This window comes from Canis lupus, chromosome 6 (assembly GCF_048164855.1).
Source record: "Canis lupus baileyi chromosome 6, mCanLup2.hap1, whole genome shotgun sequence".
Classification (NCBI taxonomy): domain Eukaryota; kingdom Metazoa; phylum Chordata; class Mammalia; order Carnivora; family Canidae; genus Canis; species Canis lupus.
Genome location: NC_132843.1, coordinates 75,967,836 through 75,992,565, shown reverse-complemented (window position 1 = coordinate 75,992,565; position 24,730 = coordinate 75,967,836). Strand labels below are relative to the sequence as shown.

The following is a 24,730-nucleotide window of genomic DNA, read 5'->3' as shown; positions in this document are numbered from 1 at the left end:
TGTGACTATCATAAATAAATAAAAATTAAAAAAAAATAAATAAAACTTTGGAATAATCACTGCTTTTTTATTAAATGGGGAAAGAAATTCTAGAAGATTGATTAAGAAGTATTAACAATATCAAGAATGGGATCTAGTGCTAGATGACTGAGTTACTTTCCTTCTTTAATCTCACTGTTATGGCAAAAAAAATCATTAGGGGAAAATAAAGAATGGCATATTAATAAACACAAAAATAATGCATGCATAGTAAAGTAATTTATAATCAAGTGTTTTGAATTGATAATGAAAGTCATAGTAATCCTTTGGCATCCTAACAAATATAATTTCTGAAAGAAAAGCAAGTTAAAGTGATGAACATGTATTTAGGTAGAGAGCTAAGCCATTTGTCCCAAGAAAATATGGAAACCCAATCCTAACTCAATTCTAACCCAATTTATACCCAATTCTAATGCCAACTCTCTATATTAATCAGTCTCTAACTTAATTTCATAAGGTAAATCTATGTGGAGAAAATTTCTGAGCACTCAATTCAAACCAGATGGTTGAACATTTAAAGGTGGAGATAGTGTAAAGAAAGCTGAAAAATAGGAGCAAAATGGGAACATACCGTATTGGCCACTTACCATGCTTTAAAAATCCTTTTATAATTCAATTTGCATCTGAAGGTAATTTTACTCAATAAAAGAGGTATTAATCAAACACTTTCATCTTATATCAGCTTTATTCAGAGTAGATATTATTTTTTTCTTTTTCAGAGTAGATATTAAAGTTTGAATTATGTCTCCCAAGAAGATATGTTGAAGTCCTAACTCCTAGTACCTATGATTATGACTTTACTTGTAAATAAGGTCTTTGTAGACATAACCAAGTTAAGGTGATGTTAGAAGAATGGGTCCTAATCCAATGCGACTAATGTCTTTTTTTTTTTTTTATGACTGATGTTCTTATAAGAAGAAGAGATACAGACAATGGGAGAACACCAAGTAATTAGAGATTGAAGTGATGCAACTCCAAACACAGGAATGCCAAGGCCTGAAGACCAACCACCACGATGAGGAAGTGGCAAGTGAGTATTTTATGCAAGAGTTTCAGAGAGAGCATGGCTCTGCTGACACCTTGATTTCAAACTTCTAGCCTCCAGAACTATGGGAGCATAAATTTCTGTTGTTTAAGCTACCCAGAGCTTTACCACAGCTACCTTAGGGAAACTAATGCCGTAGCCAAAAACTAGAAAAAAAAAACCAAGGTAACTTTCAATAGGCAAATTAATAAACAAACAGGTACATCTATACAATAAAATATTATTCAGTGATTTTAAAAAAATGAGTTGGGATGCCTGGGTGGCTCAGTGGTTGAGTGCCTGCCTTTGGCTCAGGGGTCCTGGGATAGAGTCCCACATTGGGCTCCCCATGGGGAGCTCACTTCTCCCTCTGCCTATGTCTCTGCCTCTCTCTTTCTGTGTCTTTCATGGATAAATGGATAAAATCTTTAAGGAAAAAAGAAAAAAAATGAGTCAATTCACAAAAAGACATGGAGGACCTTAAATGAATATTGCAGCTTTGAAAGAAGCTCGTCTGATTTTATGATTCCAATTATATCACATCCTGTAAAAGATAAAACTCTACAGACAATAAAATGATCAGTGATTGCCTACAGATTGGGGCAGGAAAGGGAGTTCAAAAAAAGTAAAGCACAGGGAACTTTGAGAGCAGGAAAACTATTTTGTATATTATAATGTATCATATTGTGAAAACCTACAGAAATTTAGAGCACAATGGGAAAACCTTATTGTATGCAAATTTTAAAAAATCTTTTCAAAAGTCAAGGGATCCCTGAAAGGAATTTGACTGTGACACAACAAGCTAACTGTATTATAAATGTATGAAACAATCACACAGAAGAGGGTGAAGCAAAAGGTGCTGACCTAAGTATCATTGGAAACAAGCAGAGTTTTAAGATTACAAATGTAAATTCACATAAGTGCTGTGTGCAAACTGATAGAGTTATTTTTACAGGATTATGGGTGAAGAATTTGATGCTGCTATAATTTTATATACTTTTTAAACTATAGTGAATTTAAATAAATAAATGGATGGCAGATGATAGAAACCAAATTTCTCACTGTTAGAGTGGGAATTTACAGATAAGCAAGAGGAGGAAGCTAGAACAATCCAACCCATGTGATAATAAAGTTAGAGGCATTAGGACTAACTCCTACTTAGCTTGATATGTCCCGATGTACATATATACCTAATAATATACACACATGTATTTCTATCCTCTGTCAGCTGAGGTGGTCTAAGACAAATGACACCCTAGTCGCAACAAGCATGCCTTACATTTAGGTCTTGGTTTGTTATGCCATTCTCTAGTACGAGGGAACCAGAGCCTGTTGGAATAAGGGCATAGGCTAGGGCTGGGGAAGGAAATAAATAGGTAAGTCTGGAACATCTTATAGAGCCAAAAAGTAAGGTAGTTTTCAAGGAAAAAAAGCACCTCACATTGACACATTGTAAGCTAAAAGAAGACAGGAGCCAACTGAAAGCACTGAGTGGCCAAAGCTGGAACAATTTGAGTAACAAATAAAGTAGTATTAGATTATAGCCTAGAGTATAAAATAAATAACATGAGTCCATGCTGAAATCAATAAATGCTTGAATAAATAAATAAATGGACAAGAAGAATCAAATCTCTCATGCAGAAGAATCCCAAATAATTTATGGAGGGGAGGAGCAAGATGGCGGAAGAGCAGGGTCTCCAAATCACCTGTCTCCACCAAACTACCTAGAAAACCTTCAAATTATCCTGAAAATCTATGAATTCGGCCTGAGATTTAAAGAGAGACCAGCTGGAATGCAACAGTGAGAAGAGTTCGCGCTTCTATCAAGGTAGGAAGACGGGGAAAAAGAAATAAAGAAACAAAGGCCTCCAAGGGGGAGGGGCCCGCGAGGAGCCGGGCTGAGGCCGGGGCGAGTGTCCCCAGGACAGGAGAGCCCCGTCCCGGAGACGCAGGAGCTGCACCGACCTTCCCGGGCGGAAAGGGGCTCGTGGGGAGTGGGAGCAGGAACCAGGAGGGCGAGGATGCCCTCCGGCTCCCTGGGACAGTAACAGCAACTGCGCGCCCAGGAGAGTGCGCCGAGCTCCCTAAGGGCTGCAGCGCGCACGGGGGGACCCGGCGGGACCGGAGCAGCTGAAGGGGCTCGGGCGGCGGCTCCGCGGAGGGGGCTGCGCGGCCCCGGGAGCAGCTCGGAGGGGCTCGGGCAGAGGAAGAGGCTCCGTGCGGAGGGGCCTGCGCGGTTCCAGGAGCAGCTCGGAGGGGCTCGGGCGGCGGCTCCGCGGAGGGGGTTGCGCGGCCCGGGAGCGCGAATCCACCAGCGCAGGCTCCGGAGCACAGGGCGCCGGGACACAGCCCAGGATCCCGCCTCCCCCGGGACAGGCAGAGGCCGGGAGGGCCCAGGACAGCAAGGACGCTCCTGCCCCGAGCTGAGCAGATCAGCGGCCCCGCCCCGGAGCCTCCAGGCCCTGCAGACGGAGAGCTCCGGAGTTCCTGCCGGAGCTGAATCCAGGTTTCCAGAGCTGCCCGGCCACTGGGGCTGTTCCTCCTGCGGCCTCACGGGGTAAACAACCCCCACTGAGCCCTGCACCAGGCAGGGGCACAGCAGCTCCCCCAACTGCTAACACCTGAAAACCAGCACAACAGGCCCCTCCCCCAGAAGATCAGCTAGACTGACAACTTCCAGGAGAAGCCAAGGGACTTAAAGAACACAGAATCAGAAGATACTCCCCTGTGGTTCTTTCTTTTTTTGTTTTTGTTTTTGTTTTTGTTTTTGTTTTGTTTTGCTTTTTGATTTGTTTCCTTCCCCCACCCCCTTTTTTTCTCCTTTCTTTTTCTTTCTCTTTTTCTTCTTTTTTTTTTTCTCGTTTTTTTTTCTTTTCTTCCCTTTTTTTTTCTCTTTCTCTTTTCTTTCCTTCTTTCTCTCCTCTCTTTTTCTCTTTTTCCCAATACAATTTGCTTTTGGCCACTCTGCACTGAGCAAAATGACTAGAAGGAAAACCTCACCTCAAAAGAAAGAATCAGAAACAGTCCTCTCTCCCACAGAGTTACAAAATCTGGATTACAATTCAATGTCAGAAAGCCAATTCAGAAGCACTATTATACAGCTACTGGTGGCTCTAGAAAAAAGTATAAAGGACTCAAGAGACTTCATGACTGCAGAATTTAGAGCTAATCAGGCAGAAATTAAAAATCAATTGAATGAGATGCAATCCAAACTAGAAGTCCTAACGACGAGGGTTAACGAGGTGGAAGAACGAGTGAGTGACCTAGAAGACAAGTTGATAGCAAAGAGGGAAACTGAGGAAAAAAGAGACAAACAATTAAAAGACCATGAAGATAGATTAAGGGAAATAAACGACAGCCTGAGGAAGAAAAACCTACGTTTAATTGGGGTTCCCGAGGGCGCCGAAAGGGACAGAGGGCCAGAATATGTATTTGAACAAATTCTAGCTGAAAACTTTCCTAATCTGGGAAGGGAAACAGGCATTCAGATCCAGGAAATAGAGAGATCCCCCCCTAAAATCAATAAAAACCGTTCAACACCTCGACATTTAATTGTGAAGCTTGCAAATTCCAAAGATAAGGAGAAGATCCTTAAAGCAGCAACAGACAAGAAATCCCTGACTTTTATGGGGAGGAGTATTAGGGTAACAGCAGACCTCTCCACAGAGACCTGGCAGGCCAGAAAGGGCTGGCAGGATATATTCAGGGTCCTAAATGAGAAGAACATGCAACCAAGAATACTTTATCCAGCAAGGCTCTCATTCAAAATGGAAGGAGAGATAAAGAGCTTCCAAGACAGGCAGCAACTAAAAGAATATGTGACCTCCAAACCAGCTCTGCAAGAAATTTTAAGGGGGACTCTTAAAATTCCCCTTTAAGAAGAAGTTCAGTGGAACAGTCCACAAAAACAAAGACTGAATAGATATCATGATGACACTAAACTCATATCTCTCAATAGTAACTCTGAATGTGAACGGGCTTAATGACCCCATCAAAAGGCGCAGGGTTTCAGACTGGATAAAAAAGCAGGACCCATCTATTTGCTGTCTACAAGAGACTCATTTTAGACAGAAGGACACCTACAGCCTGAAAATAAAAGGTTGGAGAACCATTTACCATTCGAATGGTCCTCAAAAGAAAGCAGGGGTAGCCATCCTTATATCAGATAAACTAAAATTTACCCCAAAGACTGTAGTGAGAGATGAAGAGGGACACTATATCATACTTAAAGGATCTATTCAACAAGAGGACTTAACAATCCTCAATATATATGCTCCGAATGTGGGAGCTGCCAAATATATAAATCAATTATTAACCAAAGTGAAGAAATACTTAGATAATAATACACTTATACTTGGTGACTTCAATCTAGCTCTTTCTATACTCGATAGGTCTTCTAAGCAAAACATCTCCAAAGAAACGAGAGCTTTAAATGATACACTGGACCAGATGGATTTCACAGATATCTACAGAACTTTACATCCAAACTCAACCGAATACACATTCTTCTCAAGCGCACATGGAACTTTCTCCAGAATAGACCACATATTGGGTCACAAATCGGGTCTGAACTGATACCAAAAGATTGGGATTGTCCCCTGCATATTCTCGGACCATAATGCCTTGAAATTAGAACTAAATCACAACAAGAAGTTTGGAAGGACCTCAAACACATGGAGGTTAAGGACCATCCTGCTAAAAGATAAAAGGGTCAACCAGGAAATTAAGGAAGAATTAAAAAGATTCATGGAAACTAATGAGAATGAAGATACAACCGTTCAAAATCTTTGGGATGCAGCAAAAGCAGTCCTAAGGGGGAAATACATCGCAATACAAGCATCCATTCAAAAACTGGAAAGAACTCAAATACAAAAGCTAACCTTACACATAAAGGAGCTAGAGAAAAAACAGCAAATAGATCCTACACCCAAGAGAAGAAGGGAGTTAATAAAGATTCGAGCAGAACTCAACGAAATCGAGACCAGAAGAACTGTGGAACAGATCAACAGAACCAGGAGTTGGTTCTTTGAAAGAATTAATAAGATAGATAAACCATTAGCCAGCCTTATTAAAAAGAAGAGAGAGAAGACTCAAATTAATAAAATCATGAATGAGAAAGGAGAGATCACTACCAACACCAAGGAAATACAAACGATTTTAAAAACATATTATGAACAGCTATACGCCAATAAATTAAGCAATCTAGAAGAAATGGACGCATTCCTGGAAAGCCACAAACTACCAAAACTGGAACAGGAAGAAATAGAAAACCTGAACAGGCCAATAACCAGGGAGGAAATTGAAGCAGTCATCAAAAACCTCCCAAGACACAAGAGTCCAGGGCCAGATGGCTTCCCAGGAGAATTTTATCAAACGTTTAAAGAAGAAATCATACCTATTCTCCTAAAGCTGTTTGGAAAGATAGAAAGAGATGGAGTACTTCCAAATTCGTTCTATGAAGCCAGCATCACCTTAATTCCAAAGCCAGACAAAGACCCCGCCAAAAAGGAGAATTACAGACCAATATCCCTGATGAACATGGATGCAAAAATTCTCAACAAGATACTGGCCAATAGGATCCAACAGTACATTAAGAAAATTATTCACCATGACCAAGTAGGATTTATCCCTGGGACACAAGGCTGGTTCAACACCCGTAAAACAATCAATGTGATTCATCATATCAGCAAGAGAAAAACCAAGAACCATATGACCCTCTCATTGGATGCAGAGAAAGCATTTGACAAAATACAGCATCCATTCCTGATCAAAACTCTTCAGAGTGTAGGGATAGAGGGAACATTCCTCGACATCTTAAAAGCCATCTACGAAAAGCCCACAGCAAATATCATTCTCAATGGGGAAGCACTGGGAGCCTTTCCCCTAAGATCAGGAACAAGACAGGGATGTCCAAATAATTTATGTAGATATTCTTCCTCCAAGAGGGGGAACATAACTCCCCACTCTTAGGTGTGGGTTGTGTATAGTGACTTCCTTCCTAAATGTAGAATACAGACAAATACCACCTCCCAGGTGGTTGAGGTCCACATCAACAGTCATATATCATGCTGATTGTATGTATCCTTGATATGATGTAATGAGATGATACTTTACCTCTGTGGTCTCCCTCTCAATGGCCAATAACTCCAGTCTTACCATGAGAAGAACAGCAAATAAATTCCAATGCTGGAGGATCCTATAAAATACCTAATTAGTGCTTCTTTTTTTTAAATTTTTTTTTATTTATTTGATGATAGTCACAGAGAGAGAGAGAGGCAGAGACATAGGCAGAGGGAGAAGCAGACTCCATGCAGGGAGCCCGATGTGGGATTCGATCCCGTGACTCCAGGATCACGCCCTGGGCCAAAGGCAGGCACCAAACCACTGCACCACCCAGGGATCCCCTAATTAGTGCTTCTTAAAATTGTCAAGCTCATCAAAAACAAGGAAGGCCTGAGTTCCTCCACTACCAAGAGGAACCTAAGGATATAGGACAACTAAATGCAATGTGGTATCCTGGATGGGATACCAGAATAGGAAAAAAGATATTTGGAAAAATCAAAGGAAATCTGAAGAAACCATGGACTTTAGTTAATAATACATCAACATTGGGTCATTGCTACAAATCAACCGTAAGATGTAAGATGTTAAGAATAGAGGAAACTATCTGTGTGGGGTATAGTGGACCCCTCTGTACCATCCTCTCAATATTTCTGTGAACCTAAAATTATTCTAAAATAATAAGGTCTGTTATAAAAAAGTTAATGTAAAAATTTTTAAAATCATGCAAAAATGTCATGAAAAGGGAAGGTATTCAATTCTTATAGCAAATGTTATAAAAATTGCCTCATAAATTTGTTTATTTAATAACTGTTTCATGAGTGACTACCCTGAGTTATGTAGTTGCCTCCCACTGGTTTAGGATACATAAGCAAAACCCCCATGGTACCTAGAGTCATGAAGTGTAATCTCATTGGTAAAAAAAAAAAAATGAATCAACACCAAATATTGATGCCATGGAAAATAAACGTAAAGTGTAATTAATGTTAAGTATAGGTCTCAAAGCTGAACCTGGTATGACCAGAGATGATGTGAATGTGAAAGAATTCTATTTCTATTTTCATTATCTAAATGGAGAAAATTGGGCTTCTCAGGTTTGCTGATAAATCAGCAGTAAAATTTACAAGAGAGCTAAAAAGTGGGGGATCCCTGGGTGGCTCAGCGGTTTGGCGCCTGCCTTTGGCCCAGGGCGCAATCCTGGAGTCCCGGGATTGAGTCCCGCGTCAGGCTCTTGGTGTGGAGCCTGCTTCTCCGTCCTCCTGTTTCTCTGCCTCTCTCTTTCTCTCTCTCTACATCTATCATGAATAAATAAATAAATAAATCTTTTAAAAAAAAATAAAGTAATTAAATAAAATAAAAAATAAAAGAGAGCTAAAAACTGATTTTTCTTGTCCACTTTAATTTCAAAATATGGTATTTTAATACCATTAATAATAATTTGTGAAAATCACCAAAAATGAAAAAAAGAAAAAAGAATGCAGGGCACCTGGGTGGCTCAGTCGGTTAAGCGTCCAACTCTTGATTTAGATTGAGGTCATGATCTCAGGGTCATGAGATTGAACCCATGAGATTGTGCCCAGCATGGAGCCTGTGTAAGATTCTATCTCCCTCTTCCCCTCCCCTTATTCTAAAAAAGAGAGAGAGAGAGAGAGAGAGAGAGAGAAAAGAAAGTAATTCTTCTGAAAAGTTTGATTCACCTAAGATAAGTATCAAAATATAAAAGCTAAAATTAATTCTGCTATATTATTTAGGGAACAGTGAGTAATCTTCATGAAGTAGAAACCATTTTGTAATAAGCTGATGAGATAATTATTTTATGAAGAGCAAATGTATCTTTTTCTCTAATAATTATGTAGGCAATTTACAGCATGCTGTTGCAAAGATATTAGCTAATATAGTGAATACCAAACTTTTAAACGTCTCCACACATGTAGAATTTTAAAGAAGAGTGGGTGATTACTCCCTAATGAATAACATCAACCTTCTCGCCTCATTAAGCAAACTCAAGCCTTTCTTGATAATGGCATTAAGATTGGATAAATCATATCATATCTTTATAGATTCTACTTGTTCTTTATACTAGAGACAGATTGAAAAGAAAGTATTCTTTAACTCTATTCAAATTCAGTTACTTAATAATTTCTGAAGATTCTAGAACACTGATAGTACCCCAAAGTCACTGAAGTTATTTAAATAATTTTAATAATTGTTTGCCAAACCATGTTTTATGTACATACTATGACCATCCTTTGAAGATGGGTTAAAACAATTACTTTTAGTCTAAATGTGGCATTTACATCGAAAATATTCAGTTTACCTCCAAATGTATAAAACACTAGTAAAATATAGCCCTAAATGACTTTTCTGATTCATGGTTGCTTCATTGTAGTAGTTACTTTAAAACCCTTCACAACAGATTCATATGTCAAGCTTGCATAGAGAGTTATTACAAAGTGCTCTCATTATTTAAACCAGCCCCCAGTAATGAACTATAGGAAAGTCTCACTCCAATAAAATTCTCTCTTAATACATCAAAAGCAAAAATATAATAGCTTTTCCTGAATTATTAAAATTCAGCTGATTCTGTACATGAGAACAAGTTTTACAAATTGTGGAACAGATAAGAAAACAACTGAGACAGTAATAGCAAATTCATTGCAACTCCATGGGAAGGGGAATACCTGCATGCTCAGGAAGCGCAAGTGAATATCACTTCCCGCACTCTGTTCTGATAGTTTTCATGCCCCATGTGCTCATCCGGAAGGAAATAAATAAAAAGTGTAGGACATTGGACAAACAATGTAAACGGCGTGCCCCTGATAGGAGAGCAAGGCACCACTTATTTAAAAAAATATAGTTTGGAGCCAAAGATGGCTCTTATCTCTCAGATCCAAGGGAATGTATTTCAAAATTCAAGAGGAAGAATCATTGATTCATTCAATGAATACTCTCTTAATAGCTAAAATTTTCTACGTACTTATTAAATTCTGAGCAGTGCGTTAAGGCTCATCCACGTTATCATTTCAAGGGAATCACCACACATAAACTAAGAGCATAAAATGCAAAACCGACCACTGGATTCTAGTCCTGGTTCCACTACTCACTAGTAGTATGGCCTTGGGCAAGTAACTAAACTTGTACGTGCCTCAGGTTCTTCAGCTATAAAATGGAATTAATGACATGTTCTACTTGACAGGTAGGTTAAGTATAATGCTTGCAAGACATATTGCTTACCTTCTCTCCTAAATAATCCCTTTGAGGAGACAGAGATGTTTGGATTTTACAATTTAAATGATTCCTTACATCATCATGTTCTCAAGAAAGATTTATGGGGTCATGCAGAACTTGGGATCACCTGCATTTGAAATCAAGAGCTAGATCAATTACAGGCTTCTGATCTCCCCAGACATACTAAATATCTGGGGTTGTTCTTGAGAGATTGCATCTCCAACAAATGTTTCAGCTCTCTGATGGGCATCAAAGGCTGAGATACACCGATATAGTGACCTGAGTCTTGGTCTCATTCTATAAAATGCCAATGATTATAATAGTATCTATTTGTGGAGAATTAAGTGAAATATAGCATATATTGAATGTTAACACATTCAACACTTATGCTATTAGCTATTATTTTGTTCATTTGACTGGAATATTTTCAAGAGTACTAAGAGGTAAAGGGTAGGAAAGAAGACTAAGGCCAGGTTGTAAAAGTTTTACAGTCAGGTACAAAAAAAACATCTAAAGTATGTTTTAACATGGAAGGCAGTATCATCACATCTTGCCAGCAAGTATATTAAGACAGATAAAAGTTGGCCTGCTTAACAATTAAACTAAATGGAACTTCAAATTTGTTTAAAAAACAAATGATAGAAATAGTGTGCTAAGAGAATAAATCAAATAATTACAACGTACTTAGAGGGTAACAATAAAATCACCTGTTCAGAGATAATTATTTGTATGTAATTATAGGTTCATAATTATGACCCTTAAAAAAAATGTGTGCCTTAGAAGTTACATAATCATCTCCTTAAAAGCTAACTGCAGCAAATGCTAGATATTTTAACACATATTGCATTGACATGACAAAGTTTTTTGCTCTAAAATGTACTGCAAACTCACTTCACCTTGCATTTTATGCATCTTATTTCTTTTGCTTTCTTTCTTTTCCCATCCGTACATCTCAACATAACACTTCCCTTCTTCACTTCAATTGCATGCGACCCATTTGAAGTTTCAAGGAAGAGAAATAATTATTTAAATAACTATTTTCAACAAACACATCACCAAAAAAAAACCCAAAGTCCCGTGTGTGTGTGTGTGTGTGTCTGTGTGTGTGTTGTGCACATGCACACAAGTGTATATTGCAATCAGGTAAATTTTACTGCTCACTTATTTAAAGTTTGACTTGGGTTTTCGGTAATTGTCTTCCGCTACCTACCTACTAAATCTACTCCTCTCTTTACCCAGCCTCTGCTATAAGCTCAGATGTAAACTAAACAAGTAACAATCTCACTGGCTACAGAAGGTGACCCAGATTAGACAACAGTGCTTGCTAATGCCAAGTCATCTTATTCAATGGCAGCTGCTCTGTGCTTTGCCTTATTGATATTCAGATTCAACAGACACAAATCACACAGCCCCTTTGACAAGCACACACTCTGCCTGTCTTCATTTTAAATGTATTCAGTAGCTACTGTCCTTCATAAACACACAGCTGAGGCCATTCAGTGTCCTTTGATTTTCTACACTGCGATACATCTGACAAGATACCCTAGAAACATCACTTCTGTTTTTATTTGGGGGACTGTAATATCTTCGTTTACAAAACAGAAGCAAACACAATAGAAAGGAAACCCATTTCTCTCTGGTGCTTTGAACTCTTGGAGAAAAATTAAAACTATCCCCTTGATTATGAGAGCAAACATGGTAATATAAAGTTCTTGAAAAGTGAAGATAAACACATAGTATTGGGAATAAAATGCAACATAGCTCATGATGAACTTCCTTTTAAAGGATATCATTGTCAAGTGCCAAGTCTATTGTGTACAATTGTAAACACAACAAAATACCTTCTTTTTTATGTAGCCATTTCAACCCCCTGCTCACCACTACTGAAAAGGCTTAAAAAAGAACATTTTCTATGTCTAGTTAGTGGAAATCATAGAATCAGAATATTATTCACACTGACTTGTTTAACACAGGACACTTGCTTATATCAAATTCTTTGTACTTTTTTTCAAGTGTTGTATTCTGTAGCACATGCAACATTATCAACTATTTGCTAGAAACATTTAAGTCAGAAAAAGTGCCAAAAGTTCGATAAATGGAAAAGCTTACTTTTTATGTAGGTGAGCAGTGAGAAACTGAGGTAGAAGATGAGAAAGTAGTTCATTTTCATAAGCGCCATGGTCTCATTCAGAGGACTCTGATGTGTTGCCGGTGGTCTCGTCCAAGTCCGCTTGTGACCTTTGTCTGACTCAGAAAGGAGACGGTGCCCCAGAGTCTCTGGATGCCATCCCTGCCTCTACCCCTCTTACAGCTACTTCGCTGGAAAATACAGGGACTTAGATTCAAAAAGCTTCTAAGCATCTTACATGGGAGGATGGGGTGATTTTTCAAACCTGGTGCAGATTTTTTCATGCTGGACTGGATTCATCCCCGTCTCAGGTCTTTTCTAATAGTTTTCTTCCATTGTTATTGTTTGTGAAGATTGCTTTATACCATTCTAGAATGTAGTTTGATAGATACACAGATGATAGTTAATAGACAGATATAAAAATTATTTTTCTTCCCATTTTTTAAAAATAATGATATCATCCTATGCGTATTTTCATGCAGCTTGCTTTTTTCGCTCAGGAATGTGTCTCAGATATTTTGACACATTATGAAATCTATCTAGCTCACACTTTCTAATGCCACATGGCATCCCATGGTATGGATGTACCATACCATAGTTTATTTTTTTAACATATGTTGTATCATAGCTTATTTATCCTTTTTAGGGAATCAGTATTGTTTCCAACTTTCTTTAAGCAAATAATAATTCAATAGGAATCATTTTACACGCTTGTTTGTCCAAATGCAGAAGAATTTTTAAAAAGAGTTTCTCTAGGGCGAATGCCAAAAAAAAGCAGAAATTTGGGAGTTTATATTGTGTTCAATTTTTAGTTTAATAGATACTTCACAAAATTTCAATTCTTCTCAGCTATGTGTGAAGGAACCTATTCTTTGTACTTTCCTCAACATTTGGTAATATCAAAGAGTAAAAGGTTATCTCTAAATTTCAATGGAGAGAGGAGTGACTATGAAACAAGATTGGCCATTTGTTGATCATTTTTGAAGCTGGCTATTGGGCATGATGAGGTTCATCATACTATTTATTCTGCTTTTGTATAACTTTAAAAATTAATAATGAAATGACATTTTCATTTTACATATTTTTCATATTTAGAAAGATTATCTTTTTGACATTTTTTTTCAGTGATTTGCAATGTATCTTGTTTACTTTTCTGTTAGTCCTGTTTCTCATTTATATAGTCGTAGCATTTCTTTATAAATCTTGGATCTTGATTCTTAGTAAGATGTAAGTATGGAAAATATTTTCTCCCAATATATTTATTGTCCTTTAAGTTGCCTGTAGTTTTTCATTATAAAGTGTTAATTTAAAAATTTACTATCTTTCACACATTTACTTATTTTGTGACCCTTGCTTTTTGTCTTATTGAAGACTCTACAGAAAAGTCATTATATAACTTAATTTGGGGATAATTTCTTATATTTTCAATGTTAAATCTTCCCTTATCTGAATAGTCATACAATATATAATACATTGAGTCACTTATATGTCAGACGCTTTCTAAGGCCTTAGTATGCATTCTCTCATTTAATCTCCATCATAATACTATGAGGTAGGTTCTAATTTTTTCAATTATGAAGATGATAAAAACACAAACATTCAGTAATTTGTCTCAGGTGTCACAGCCTGAAGGGGAAGGGGAAGGGGAAAAGCCAACAGCCACATTCTAGAGAACACCAATACTCCAGTACTTAATGATACGAGGATAGTAAGTCAGAGGTTGAAGAGGAAGAATAAGGAGAATGTATATAATGGAAGCAAAGAAAAGAAAGAGGATCAGGTTGGAGAGTTATAAGCAATGAAAATGCTGTGGGAAAATTAAGTCTGACAAAGACCAAAAATTGTCAGTTGAATTTGGCAGTAAGGAGATTTATGAGAGAATATCAATGGAATGTTGGGATAGAATTCAAGCTTCAGTCATATTTATGAATGATTTGAGGGTTAGAATGTAGAGACAGTGAATGCAAACTACACTTTCCAAAAAATTAGTTGTGAAGGAAAAAGGGTAGGAGAGACAATGCTAAAAGGAGATATATGGTGGAAATCTTTCTTTTTAACACTGAAATACATGACAGAGAGAGAAGGAACTAGTAAAGTTAAAGATATGAAAAAGATAAGGATACTTAATGGAGCAAGCTTCCTGGGGAGGTGGAAAAAATGGTATTCAAATGAGAGTAAGCCTCAAACAGAAGAAAATAGGATATTAAGTCCTTCAATGAAGAATCATTGAAAATGTCAGCTACCAGGTACAATAACAGCAGGAAGGGAAGAGTCCCACTGAACTGCAGTCTTGTTCATTTGTAATGCTGCTAAAAAAACACACTGGCATGATCTTGCCAGCAGCAAAAGGAATGCCAGTGTATAAGCATATCTAGCAAACCAAGGGATTACTCCAGAAATAGGGGTTTTCAGGATGGAAGAGTAAGTGACGGAGGGACTTCTAAGTGGTTGTGAGAGACAATGGGTACGAGCTGTGTATTAAGGAAAGTGATTAACTGACCAAAAGAAAATAAGGTCCCATTGGATTAATGGTCTTGATCTGTTAGAGGAACAGATGATATGGGTCTGAGATTGAATTCAGACAGTGGGATATGGAAGTCTCTAAATATAAAAGAGAATGCTGATCAGACTAGATCTAGACTATATTGGAAACAATTGGCGGAAATTACAAGAAAGTAGATTTGAGGTTAGCCTAAGAAAACTGTGGGTTAATAAAGTTTATCTTGACACAAAGGTATTTAAGAAGCTTATGAGCAGTTAGGAGGGGAACTAAGTAGTGCTTTCTCTTCAAAGACTTCTAATGTGCCTCCCAAATTCTTTTTTAATAGAGAAAATGAGAAAGTAGTTTTCTCTTGCTTTGAGAATGTAAAAAATTATATATTAAATAATTCCTCAAGAGAGATAGAATCTCTTTTTAGATAGCTTTACACTACTGGAACCCTTTTGGGTCTAGATTTGATTTGTAAATCCGTAATTTGACTGATGAAGATCTCAGTGATCTTCTCAAATATCAATTATTTTCCTAAGTAAAGGTTGTTTGTAAACATTATCCAAAAATTTCATATCATAAGAGTTTAAAATCTATATATTCAAAGAAGAACTGCTTTTTAATCTAGAAAAAAATATTTTAACCTTGATTCTTTTCCATTCATCTTACTGTTTTCTGATTATATATTATCAATATTTACAATGTCATTTTCCAATAATGTTGACTTAGTTAGGGAGCTTTCCATTTGTTTTTGAACTTTGTTTCAGATTTGGAAAAATTGTAGACTATAAAAACAAAAAAGAAAGCTAGATTTCATGAATGGATTTTAGTTGCTGGTTCAATTTCATCTTCAACTAAATAAAATTAGCATTAATTTGATATGAGCATTACCTATAGTCTATATAAGTAGATACATTCCCTTACAAGTATAAGAGAAACAATATAAAGGGAAACAAGACACTCTATTAAATACTAAACCAGGAGTACCTAGTACCCTACGGCTTTCTCTTTTACAACATCATAGCCCCACAAGGAGTCAAAAGCTCCATCTTCTGTTTTGAGGAAACCTTCCAGGCAACCTGGTCTTTTAACAATAAGGAGTTGAGGACACATAGGACAATTAGGACAAGTGTAGACCAGAGCAACTGGGAATGAAAGGGAATTTTCTATTAGATGATCCACAGGCCATAGGCAATTGGTCTTCTACAATAACCAGAACAACTGGCCATCTCTTTCACACAAATTATAATATATGCTCACAAGAATGGAGAAGAATGATTTCAGGCATTGGTTTAATATCCTCATGTCTCTCTCATGCTTAACCATCGTCTTCCCAAGCTGACTAATCTACCCCCACCTCTCCCACCCACAACCAGGTCCAACTTATTCTTTCATCTCTTGTCACTGACTTCTCCAGAGTAAAGCTCTATTACCCCCTCTCTATGCTTCCAGATCAGTTGACCCTCATATAATAACCCCCTAGAGTATATGCTGAGTCTCCTGTTTTACAGAGCCCAACATACTACAAAAAAAAAAAAGAAAAAAACTGCTAATCAAGGAAAAGATCAAAAAGCAGAAGAAACAAATAACAAAATCATAAATGATAAGAGAGACATAATGATTAAAGAGAAAGGAATATTGCTAAATTTTAAGAGATTACTTCTTATAATTCTATGCAAATAAATATAGAAATCTAGATTCAGTGAATAACTCTGTAGAAAAATACTTATTACCAAGTCTGAACCCAGTAGAGACAGAATAAAATAATGTTTTTTGTGTGTGACTTACTAAGCAAGAGACAATTAAGGAAAGTACCCTATATATTTTCTCCCATCCTTTTCTCTCTCTCATTTATCCCTTTTCTCACTCTTTCTGCTCTGGGATTAAATCTACAATAAAACATTAGTACTTAAGCCTTGCGTCATTGTAGGAAATCCAAGCAAAGACACACAAACATATAACATGTTAAAAAGGCACTGTTTTGAATATAAGTTTTATTGTTATTCATGTATGGTGAGGCCAATAGATGAATGGATGGTTGCCACTGAAAAGATAGTTTGTTATACACACTGCCTAAAAGGAGAGGAAATGTCAAGCTATTCAGGGACAGACAGGGAAACACCATGGTCAGTCAACAGACAGAGGAAGGGGAAAAAATGTGGGCAAAAGCCTTTTTTGTGATTTCTGCAGGAACAGGTGAGACAGGGTAAGCAGGTTTAAGTTGAATAATTTTAGCAGGCTCTGGGGGGTAGAGGCTGTTTCTAGTTGTCTGATACCTCACTCAGGGGTTATTTGGGCAAAAGAATAGTGGTCTGGAGTATAAGAGTCTGATAAAGCAAGTGATGAGGGGTGTGCTCTGAATTAATTGTTTATATATGAAAGACGTGCTTGCAAGGGAGTCTTATGTCTAGGAATTGGCTAGTCCTGGGAGGGACAGTCCTTCAGTCTCTCTAAGGTCAGCAAAAGGTCCTAGATGTCAAAGCATTGGAAATACAGAAAATAAAAAGGTGTGATTAATTCAGGCACTCAGTAACATCCAAAATAGTGAATAAAGTTGAAATTTTTAAATTTTGTGTAGAATATTTGTAAAAAATATATTTTCTGTAGAGTATGTAACTAGATAATAATAGTTATAGTTGATAGATATATGGTAGATAGATGACAGATTAGATAGGTGGTAGATAGCAATTCAACTTCTTTGCTTTAAAAAGACTAATATCGGGCAGCCCAGGTGGCTCAGCAGTTTAGCGGTGCCTTCAGCCCAGGGTGTGATTCTGGAGACCTGGGATCGAGTCCCACGTCAGGCTGCCTGCATGAAGCCTGCTTCTCCCTCTACCTATGTCTCTGCCTCTGTGTGTGTGTGTGTGTGTCTCTCATGAATAAATAAATAAAATCTTTAAAAAATAGACTAATACCAACTTTAAGAATGTGCTGCATCAATACATGAGTTATCACAACCACACATTAAATATGGAAAACAAGTTGTTCTTACAATAGTTTAGAAAAGTCAATGCCTTTAATTCATTCTAACTGAAATCTCCTTTTTAGTTCATGATGAAGTCATTGTTTTAGTTGACTAAATCTAGACTTATTTATATAGACCAGTCTCCTTGTTACTAGCCTGATCCGTTTCACTAATCGAAGAGATTTACTTAAGAAAAAAAATGAGCATTGACTACCAGGCTCACATGGTCCTAGGTGCTGGCAAATGAAATAGACAAAATGACTACTTTTATAGAAGTAGGAAAAATATAATAATAATAAATATGTAATAAAAGTATTTCAGGTGGTAAGCCCTATGGAAAGAAATTAACTGGCATATGAGAAACATCAGGTGCTATGCTAGGCAGGTGGAGGATTACTATTTTTATAGAGTGGTCAAGGAAGACCTGCTAATAGATGAGATATAAGCAGAAACCTGAAGGAAGTAGAGAAATAAGCAGAAGTAACCTTATCCCTACCCCTAACTCTTTAGGAGGAGACTTCCAGGGAGGGATAGCAGCAAGGGCATCTGAGGTGGGAACATCCTTGATGGGTTTGAGAATGAGTAAGGAAAATGCTGGTTGAAGGTGTCAGAAAGGCAAGAGGAGACTGGTTCTTGGCAGACCCTTTAAGCCATTGTAAATCTGCCTCAAGTATAATATGTTATATACCAAATAAAAGAGTTATGCAAAAAAAAAAAAAAGAGTTATGCAAGAAAGCAGTAAGTGTAGAGAAAATGCTACTAACTTCCCTTGGGAAAGTGGACCCTAAGATAAATCTTAAACTATGAATCTAAATTAATGATCTGAATAAGGAAGTAGAGGAGAGGTGGGGATGTCCTAGACCTAGAAGGTATAACACAAGGCCTAGAGTCATGAAACGTTATAGTGAGTGTAGAGATCCATAGTTGACTAGAGTGTAGAAAGAATGTGGGAAAATGAGAGAGAATGAAGCTGCGCTGGAATACAGTAGTCAAGTCTTGAAAAGCCAAGGTAAGTAGGTTGGACACCATCTAGTAGAGCAGCTTTCTCAAACTGGCTATTTTGTATTAGGTTCTCTGGGGGAGGGCCAGGAATCTGCATTTTAAATGCTTTGAAGGTGATACAACCAATCTACTTCAGTAAGTCCCAAGACCTAAGAGTGTTTTAAGCATGGTGTTAAATATGGTATATAAATTGGAGGAGGAAAGCTTTGAAAGGGAACAATTGAAGGCAAAGAGTCCAAGTATGAGGCCAGCAATATTTTTCCTGTCTGAGAGACAAGGATCTAAACTGGAGTACTGGACACTCTTAAAGAGAAGGAGTCAATTTAAGAGATGCTGGTAGGACTTAGATATTGATAGAGAATAAGAGTACAGGAGAAGGAGGCATAAAAGATGATCCCCAGGTTTCTGGCCTTGCATACTGGGATATTTAATAAAGACAGTAAAGCCAAAGAAGTATGGTATTATTTTGAGTCTCAAAGCCAGGCAATGTGAATATTTGAAAGAATGTGAAAATATAAAATGTATTGTCATGTTATTTAAGTATTTTGCTCCAGAAAGCCTACACACACACAACTATAGGGAATGGATTGGATGCAAATTAATACATAGCAGAACATATGTTTCCTCAAGCTTATGTGGTAGATTGCATGGCACAACAACAGCGCTAAAGAAAATCATGCCCCGGAGGCAGGAGGCTTAAAGTTGGTCCATTTAGAACAGAAATCCAGCCAGTGCTCATGCTCTAAGGCCCTGGGCTAGGTCATAGTGGAGAGTATATATTTAGGGTGTTCAGGGCCCCAGGCCCAAGGGTTGTGTTCAAAACAGGGACTCAGGCCTAGGAAAAAATAAACAAGTCAGCAGAAAAAGATATGCTAGCAATTAAAGTGAAAGAACAAGCTTCATAATCACGTGAGAGAATATTCCAAGGGCAACCAGACTAATTCCAGTTCCCAAGGTCTACTGCTTCGACTAAAAATGGCAGCGGCTCTATAAGGCTTAGTCTACCGTTGGAAGTTCCCTTGTGACTATAGCTGAGCAAGCTGGGATCAAGCAGCTGATGGACAGGCAAGAGAATCTGTTCCTCTAAAACAGGCAGATGTGACAGTAATTGAGATACATCCAATTGTGGGCTCCTTCCTACAATTACTGATGCTCATTTTTAACCAGGATGTGAACAACTAAGAGGTATATCTAAGAAAGAGTTATTAGATTATAAGTAATAGATTACCTTAAGAAACAAAGAATTTATTGGCAGCGTATTTAATGCCTCATAGACATTAGATAAGAACTCAGAAGAATAGGTTTGAATAGAGTGGAGTCTATGGTAGTGCAGAATCAAGATAAGAAAAATCACACAATTTTATCAGGATAATATCACTTGAGTGAATTTCATTTTCCCATCTGTCAAAGGCGGGAGAGAGAGAATCAGAGTAGCATACCTCAGGTAGGACAGCACACCTTGATTTGCCGTGGAGTACTGCCAAACTACACCAAATGGCAAAGTGAAGAGTCCTCCAAAGGAATTTAGAATGTTGCTTGCTTGCTTTTTTTTTGCCCTTTTTTTTTTTTTTTTTTTTTTTACTTACAATGTTGCTTTCAAAGGGAGAGGAAGTGGATGCAGGCAGCCAAAAGGAGCAAATGGCCATTATGAGCCTAAAGAGAAAAAAAAAAATTAAGAATCCATGACAAGCTTGAGTATCCTTAAGAGACTTTTAAACGTCAACAACAACAAAATCTAACGAATAAATCATTGTACATTATGACATGTAAAAAAAAAATAGTCCCCATTGAAGAAAAATCTCACTGCAAATGCATTGGATATATATTTTTAAGATTTTATTTATTTATTCATGAGAGACACACAGAGAGACACAGAGACAGAGGCAGAGGGAGAAGCAGGCTCCATGCGAGGAGCCCAATGTGGGACTTGATCCCACGACCCCGAGTAAGCCAGAAGCAAATGCTCAACCCCTGAGCCACTCAGGTGCCCTGCACTGGATATTTTTTAAATGTACTTATTTGTGGTACTGAGTTCTGCAAAAGTTTAATTGGGATATATTTTTTAGAATTGTAGAGAGAGCATAAATATTATAAATTATAAAGGTCACATAATAAGATAAAACAACTCATTGATTAATTTATTGACATATATGAACTTCCTTTTTTCAAATCCTGTAATTGCCTTTAGAAATTATTTTATTTCACTTAAAGATATATAAAGACACCTTTTTAAAAACTGATTTTTTAGTTCAAGTGGCAGTCCTGGTTCTAGTTATTTTACATCCCTACTCAGCAATTAAAACAGATGAGGCCTTTTTGCTTTTTCTCTTCATTCAGTTATCACCACCACACAGAAGTAGAAATAGCAATGGAGGCTGGGATTCAGGTAGGAGAGACAATATGAAAAAAAAAACAAAATTCTGTTCACACCATAAATTATTGTGACATTATTAAGAAAAGAATATGAACAATTCTGACTAGTTCTCATTAATGATATAAAAATCAATTTCTAAAATCCTTAGTGGACTGAAAACTTTAGCACGCCATAGTAAATTTTTCTTATATCTTGATATGAATGATGATTATATAGAGTTTTGCGTGCCTCATTCATGACAAAGGAGGGCAAAGGGATACAAAGGGATTCATGTGCTGACCCTGGTCTTTGAGGGGGGTTGCCATCCCAAGGTGAATAATCACAAGGTTCTCAGGCTTGTAGAGTCTCCAGGAAGCTTTTTATCAAATGCATGTGTTGTGGCTTTCTTCCCTGGAATGATGCTTGTATCTATAGATAAATTTATCTGGCCTCTCTGTGGAGGAGTAGAGAGGATGTATGAATTGGAAGCTGAAAAGAGTAGAAAGGAGGCTCAGAGTTTGGATCAATAGCTGCCTGAAGCTTTTTCATCATTAGCAGCCCTAGCACATTTGGGATGAGCTCTGAGAATATTTCTGTGCCCAAGTACCTATTACTGAAAAAAACCTCCCCAAACCTCAGATTTAGAATTTTGATCTCACCAGGCCTCCCTGTAAGTGGTAGTAGAAGCTAACAGCAACAAAGAGCTGTTATTTCTTTAAAACCTTGATCATTTTGGCAACTGAAAGTGTAGCCTTAAAAATTCAAACCCACTAAGAAAAATATTCAAAACAAACAAATTTTAGAATGATTTCTAATTTGCCAAGTGATTCTTTGCCCTGCAAAATGACAAACCCATACACCACTTTCCTTCCAAAATGTTCTGTGTATCTTTTTGTTTCTTCATAATAAAGCAAATCTTGTGTGAATATGATGGACATGGTAATTCAAATCTAATTCTTTTGTGGTAGCATTCAAAGTCATTCATCAAGTTGTAAATATATACCAGGTTTCAAGAAGATAAAAAAAAAAAACTCACATTAAGGGCTCATACTAAAATTGCTGTAGATAATCATAAATACATTGAATTATAACATAATGAGATAGACATTTTAAAACATGTTCAAAATGCCATGAAAGCATGAATGCAAAGATAATTAATTCTGCCTGAATATTTAGAAACAACTTCATGGAAGAATGCCATTTTATTAATTTTTTTTTATTTTTGAGATGCCATTTTAAATAGACATTTAAAGAATAAGTAAAAATATGCCAAGTAGCAAAGTGTGATAAAGGTATTCAAGGCCTAGGAGAAAGTAGAATAGCTTAACATATTTGTGGAATTGGCAAATAACTGTCTTGGCCAAGGGATGCTAAGAGAAAAATATTGAAAGATAGTCTAAAAGAAGTAAACTTACAGCAGATTTTGTGACCTGGAATGTCAGGCCAAGGAGTTTGGAGAATCAATGAAGTATCTATAAGGAAGGAAATGATAGAATCCGATTAGTAGTTTAAACTTAAGAATGATAATTCCAGCTGGTGTGATGGATAAAATCAGATCCTCTAGAAAATAGGGATTGCAGTCATCGAGGGCAGGGGGAGGGTGAATAACAACTCTGGTCTGCAGAGCAACTCTCAACAGCTGCCTATTTTTAAGTAACCTGCAAGCTAAGTAGCGATTCTTACATTCTTAAGTAGTCGGAAAAAAATTTGAATAGAATAATGTTTCGTGACATGTAAAATGCAAAAGTTACATGAAATTCAAATATCTGTGTCCATAAATAAAGTTTTATTAGAGCACAGCCCTGTTCATTTGCATTCAGAGAGTCTATGGCTGTACTCATGCGACAATGCCAGAGTGGAATATTTGTGACTGAGACCATATAGTCCACAAAGTCTAAAATATTGATTACCTAGCCCTTTACCAGGAAAGTCTACTGACTGCTGATCGAAGTTATAAACAAACTGGATGGCTAGGTCCAATATGAGTCACATTCAGAAAGATTCCAATTCCATTAGTCAAGTATCAGTATCACCTTAAAATATTAATTGCTCTAAATATTAACCCAATTCAAGTTCTGGTAACTGATAAAAATCCCAAATAGAGAAAAATACTACCATAGTAGATGTGGAGTAAACTGGCAATAAGTAGATAATCTAACTCTCCTTTTTCTTTCTTTTACCACAACACCAACTGGAATGACTTATTTCTTTTTATTTTTTTATAAATGTATTTTCTATTGGTGTTCAACTTGCCAACATATAGAATAACACCCAGTGCTCATCCCGTCAAAATAGACCACATACTGGGTCACAAATCAGGTCTGAACCGATACCAAAAGATTGGGATCGTCCCCTGCGTATTCTCAGACCATAATGCCTTGAAATTAGAACTAAATCACAAGAAGAAGTTTGAAAGGATTTCAAACACGTGGAGGTTAAGGACCATCCTGCTAAAAGATGAAAGGGTCAACCAGGAAATTATGGAATGACTTTTTAAAAACACATTAAAAAATTGGAAAATCCCATATTGCCCTGAAAACTTGGGGAGAAAGCTAACTCTATGGGACAACTTTCAAGGAATTTCTGACAGAATGTTTTGAAAATGAGACTTAAAAGAAGCCAGAAAGAGTCGTCATGCAACTGCTTTGGGAGAAAGTGATATTAATTGGCCGGAGGTAAGTAGAGGAGATATTTCGAGGGAGGGGGATTAAAAGCACAAGCTTTGATGTCAGCTCCACAATAAAACTCTATCTCAGTCTCAGTCATTTACTCTGTAAATGTATATTTAATGAGTACCAACTGTATGCTAGGCAATTACATGAGATTTTACAAGCTTAACATATCTACACCTGTTTAAACCAGTACCTTATGCTGTAAAAATCAAGTCACCACCACCACCACTCTGCAAATAACAGACAGTTTACTGTTAGTGCTTGCAATGCGCTTAGCATTTTTCTAAGCACCTTGTATACAGTGGTCCCCCCTTATTGGCAGGGCATGCATTCCACAACCCCTAGGGGTTGTCTGAAAACAGAGAGCACCTGACTCTATATATGATGTTCTTTCCTGTACATACATACTTATACCAAAATCTTATTTTTTTTTTTTTTCAAAATCTTATTTATAATTTTAAGCACAGTAAGAGAGGAACAGCAATGATAATAAGGAGAACAATTATAACAATGTACTGTAATAAAAGTTATGCAAACGTGGTTTCTCTCTCTCTCTTAAAATATCTTATTTCCTCTACTCAATGATGTGATGATGTGAGATGATACAGTGCTTTCATGATGAGATGAAGTGAGGGGAATGACATAAGCCCTGTGCCGTAGCATTAGGCTGCTATTGATCTTTTGATGGTTTATCAGAAAGAGGATCATTTTCTTCCAGGCTGCGGCTGACCCCACAGAGAGCAAAACCCTGGATTTAGGGAGGACTACTGT

The 24,730-nt window shown here is 37.2% G+C and overlaps 1 protein-coding gene and 1 long non-coding RNA gene across 5 annotated transcripts in view; one reads left to right on the top strand and one right to left on the bottom strand.

Moving 5' to 3' along the window:
- Positions 1-12,803, bottom strand: part of CRB1 (crumbs cell polarity complex component 1) — a 213,444-nt gene extending 200,641 nt beyond the window's left edge. Inside the window, exon 1 of the mRNA XM_072831284.1 lies at positions 12,461-12,803. Within this exon, the coding sequence (XP_072687385.1) occupies positions 12,461-12,530 (70 nt within the window). The 5' untranslated portion in view covers positions 12,531-12,803. The remainder of the gene's footprint in view (positions 1-12,460) is intronic.
- Positions 1-24,730, top strand: part of LOC140635950 (uncharacterized) — a 46,972-nt gene that overhangs the window by 18,370 nt on the left and 3,872 nt on the right. For 2 of the 4 annotated variants that reach the window (XR_012033300.1, XR_012033299.1), the window contains exons 2-3: positions 958-1,069; positions 23,551-23,962. This is a non-coding gene — a long non-coding RNA (uncharacterized lncRNA). The remainder of the gene's footprint in view (positions 1-957; positions 1,070-23,550; positions 23,963-24,730) is intronic. The other 2 variants (XR_012033302.1, XR_012033301.1) reach the window with 1 other exon arrangement.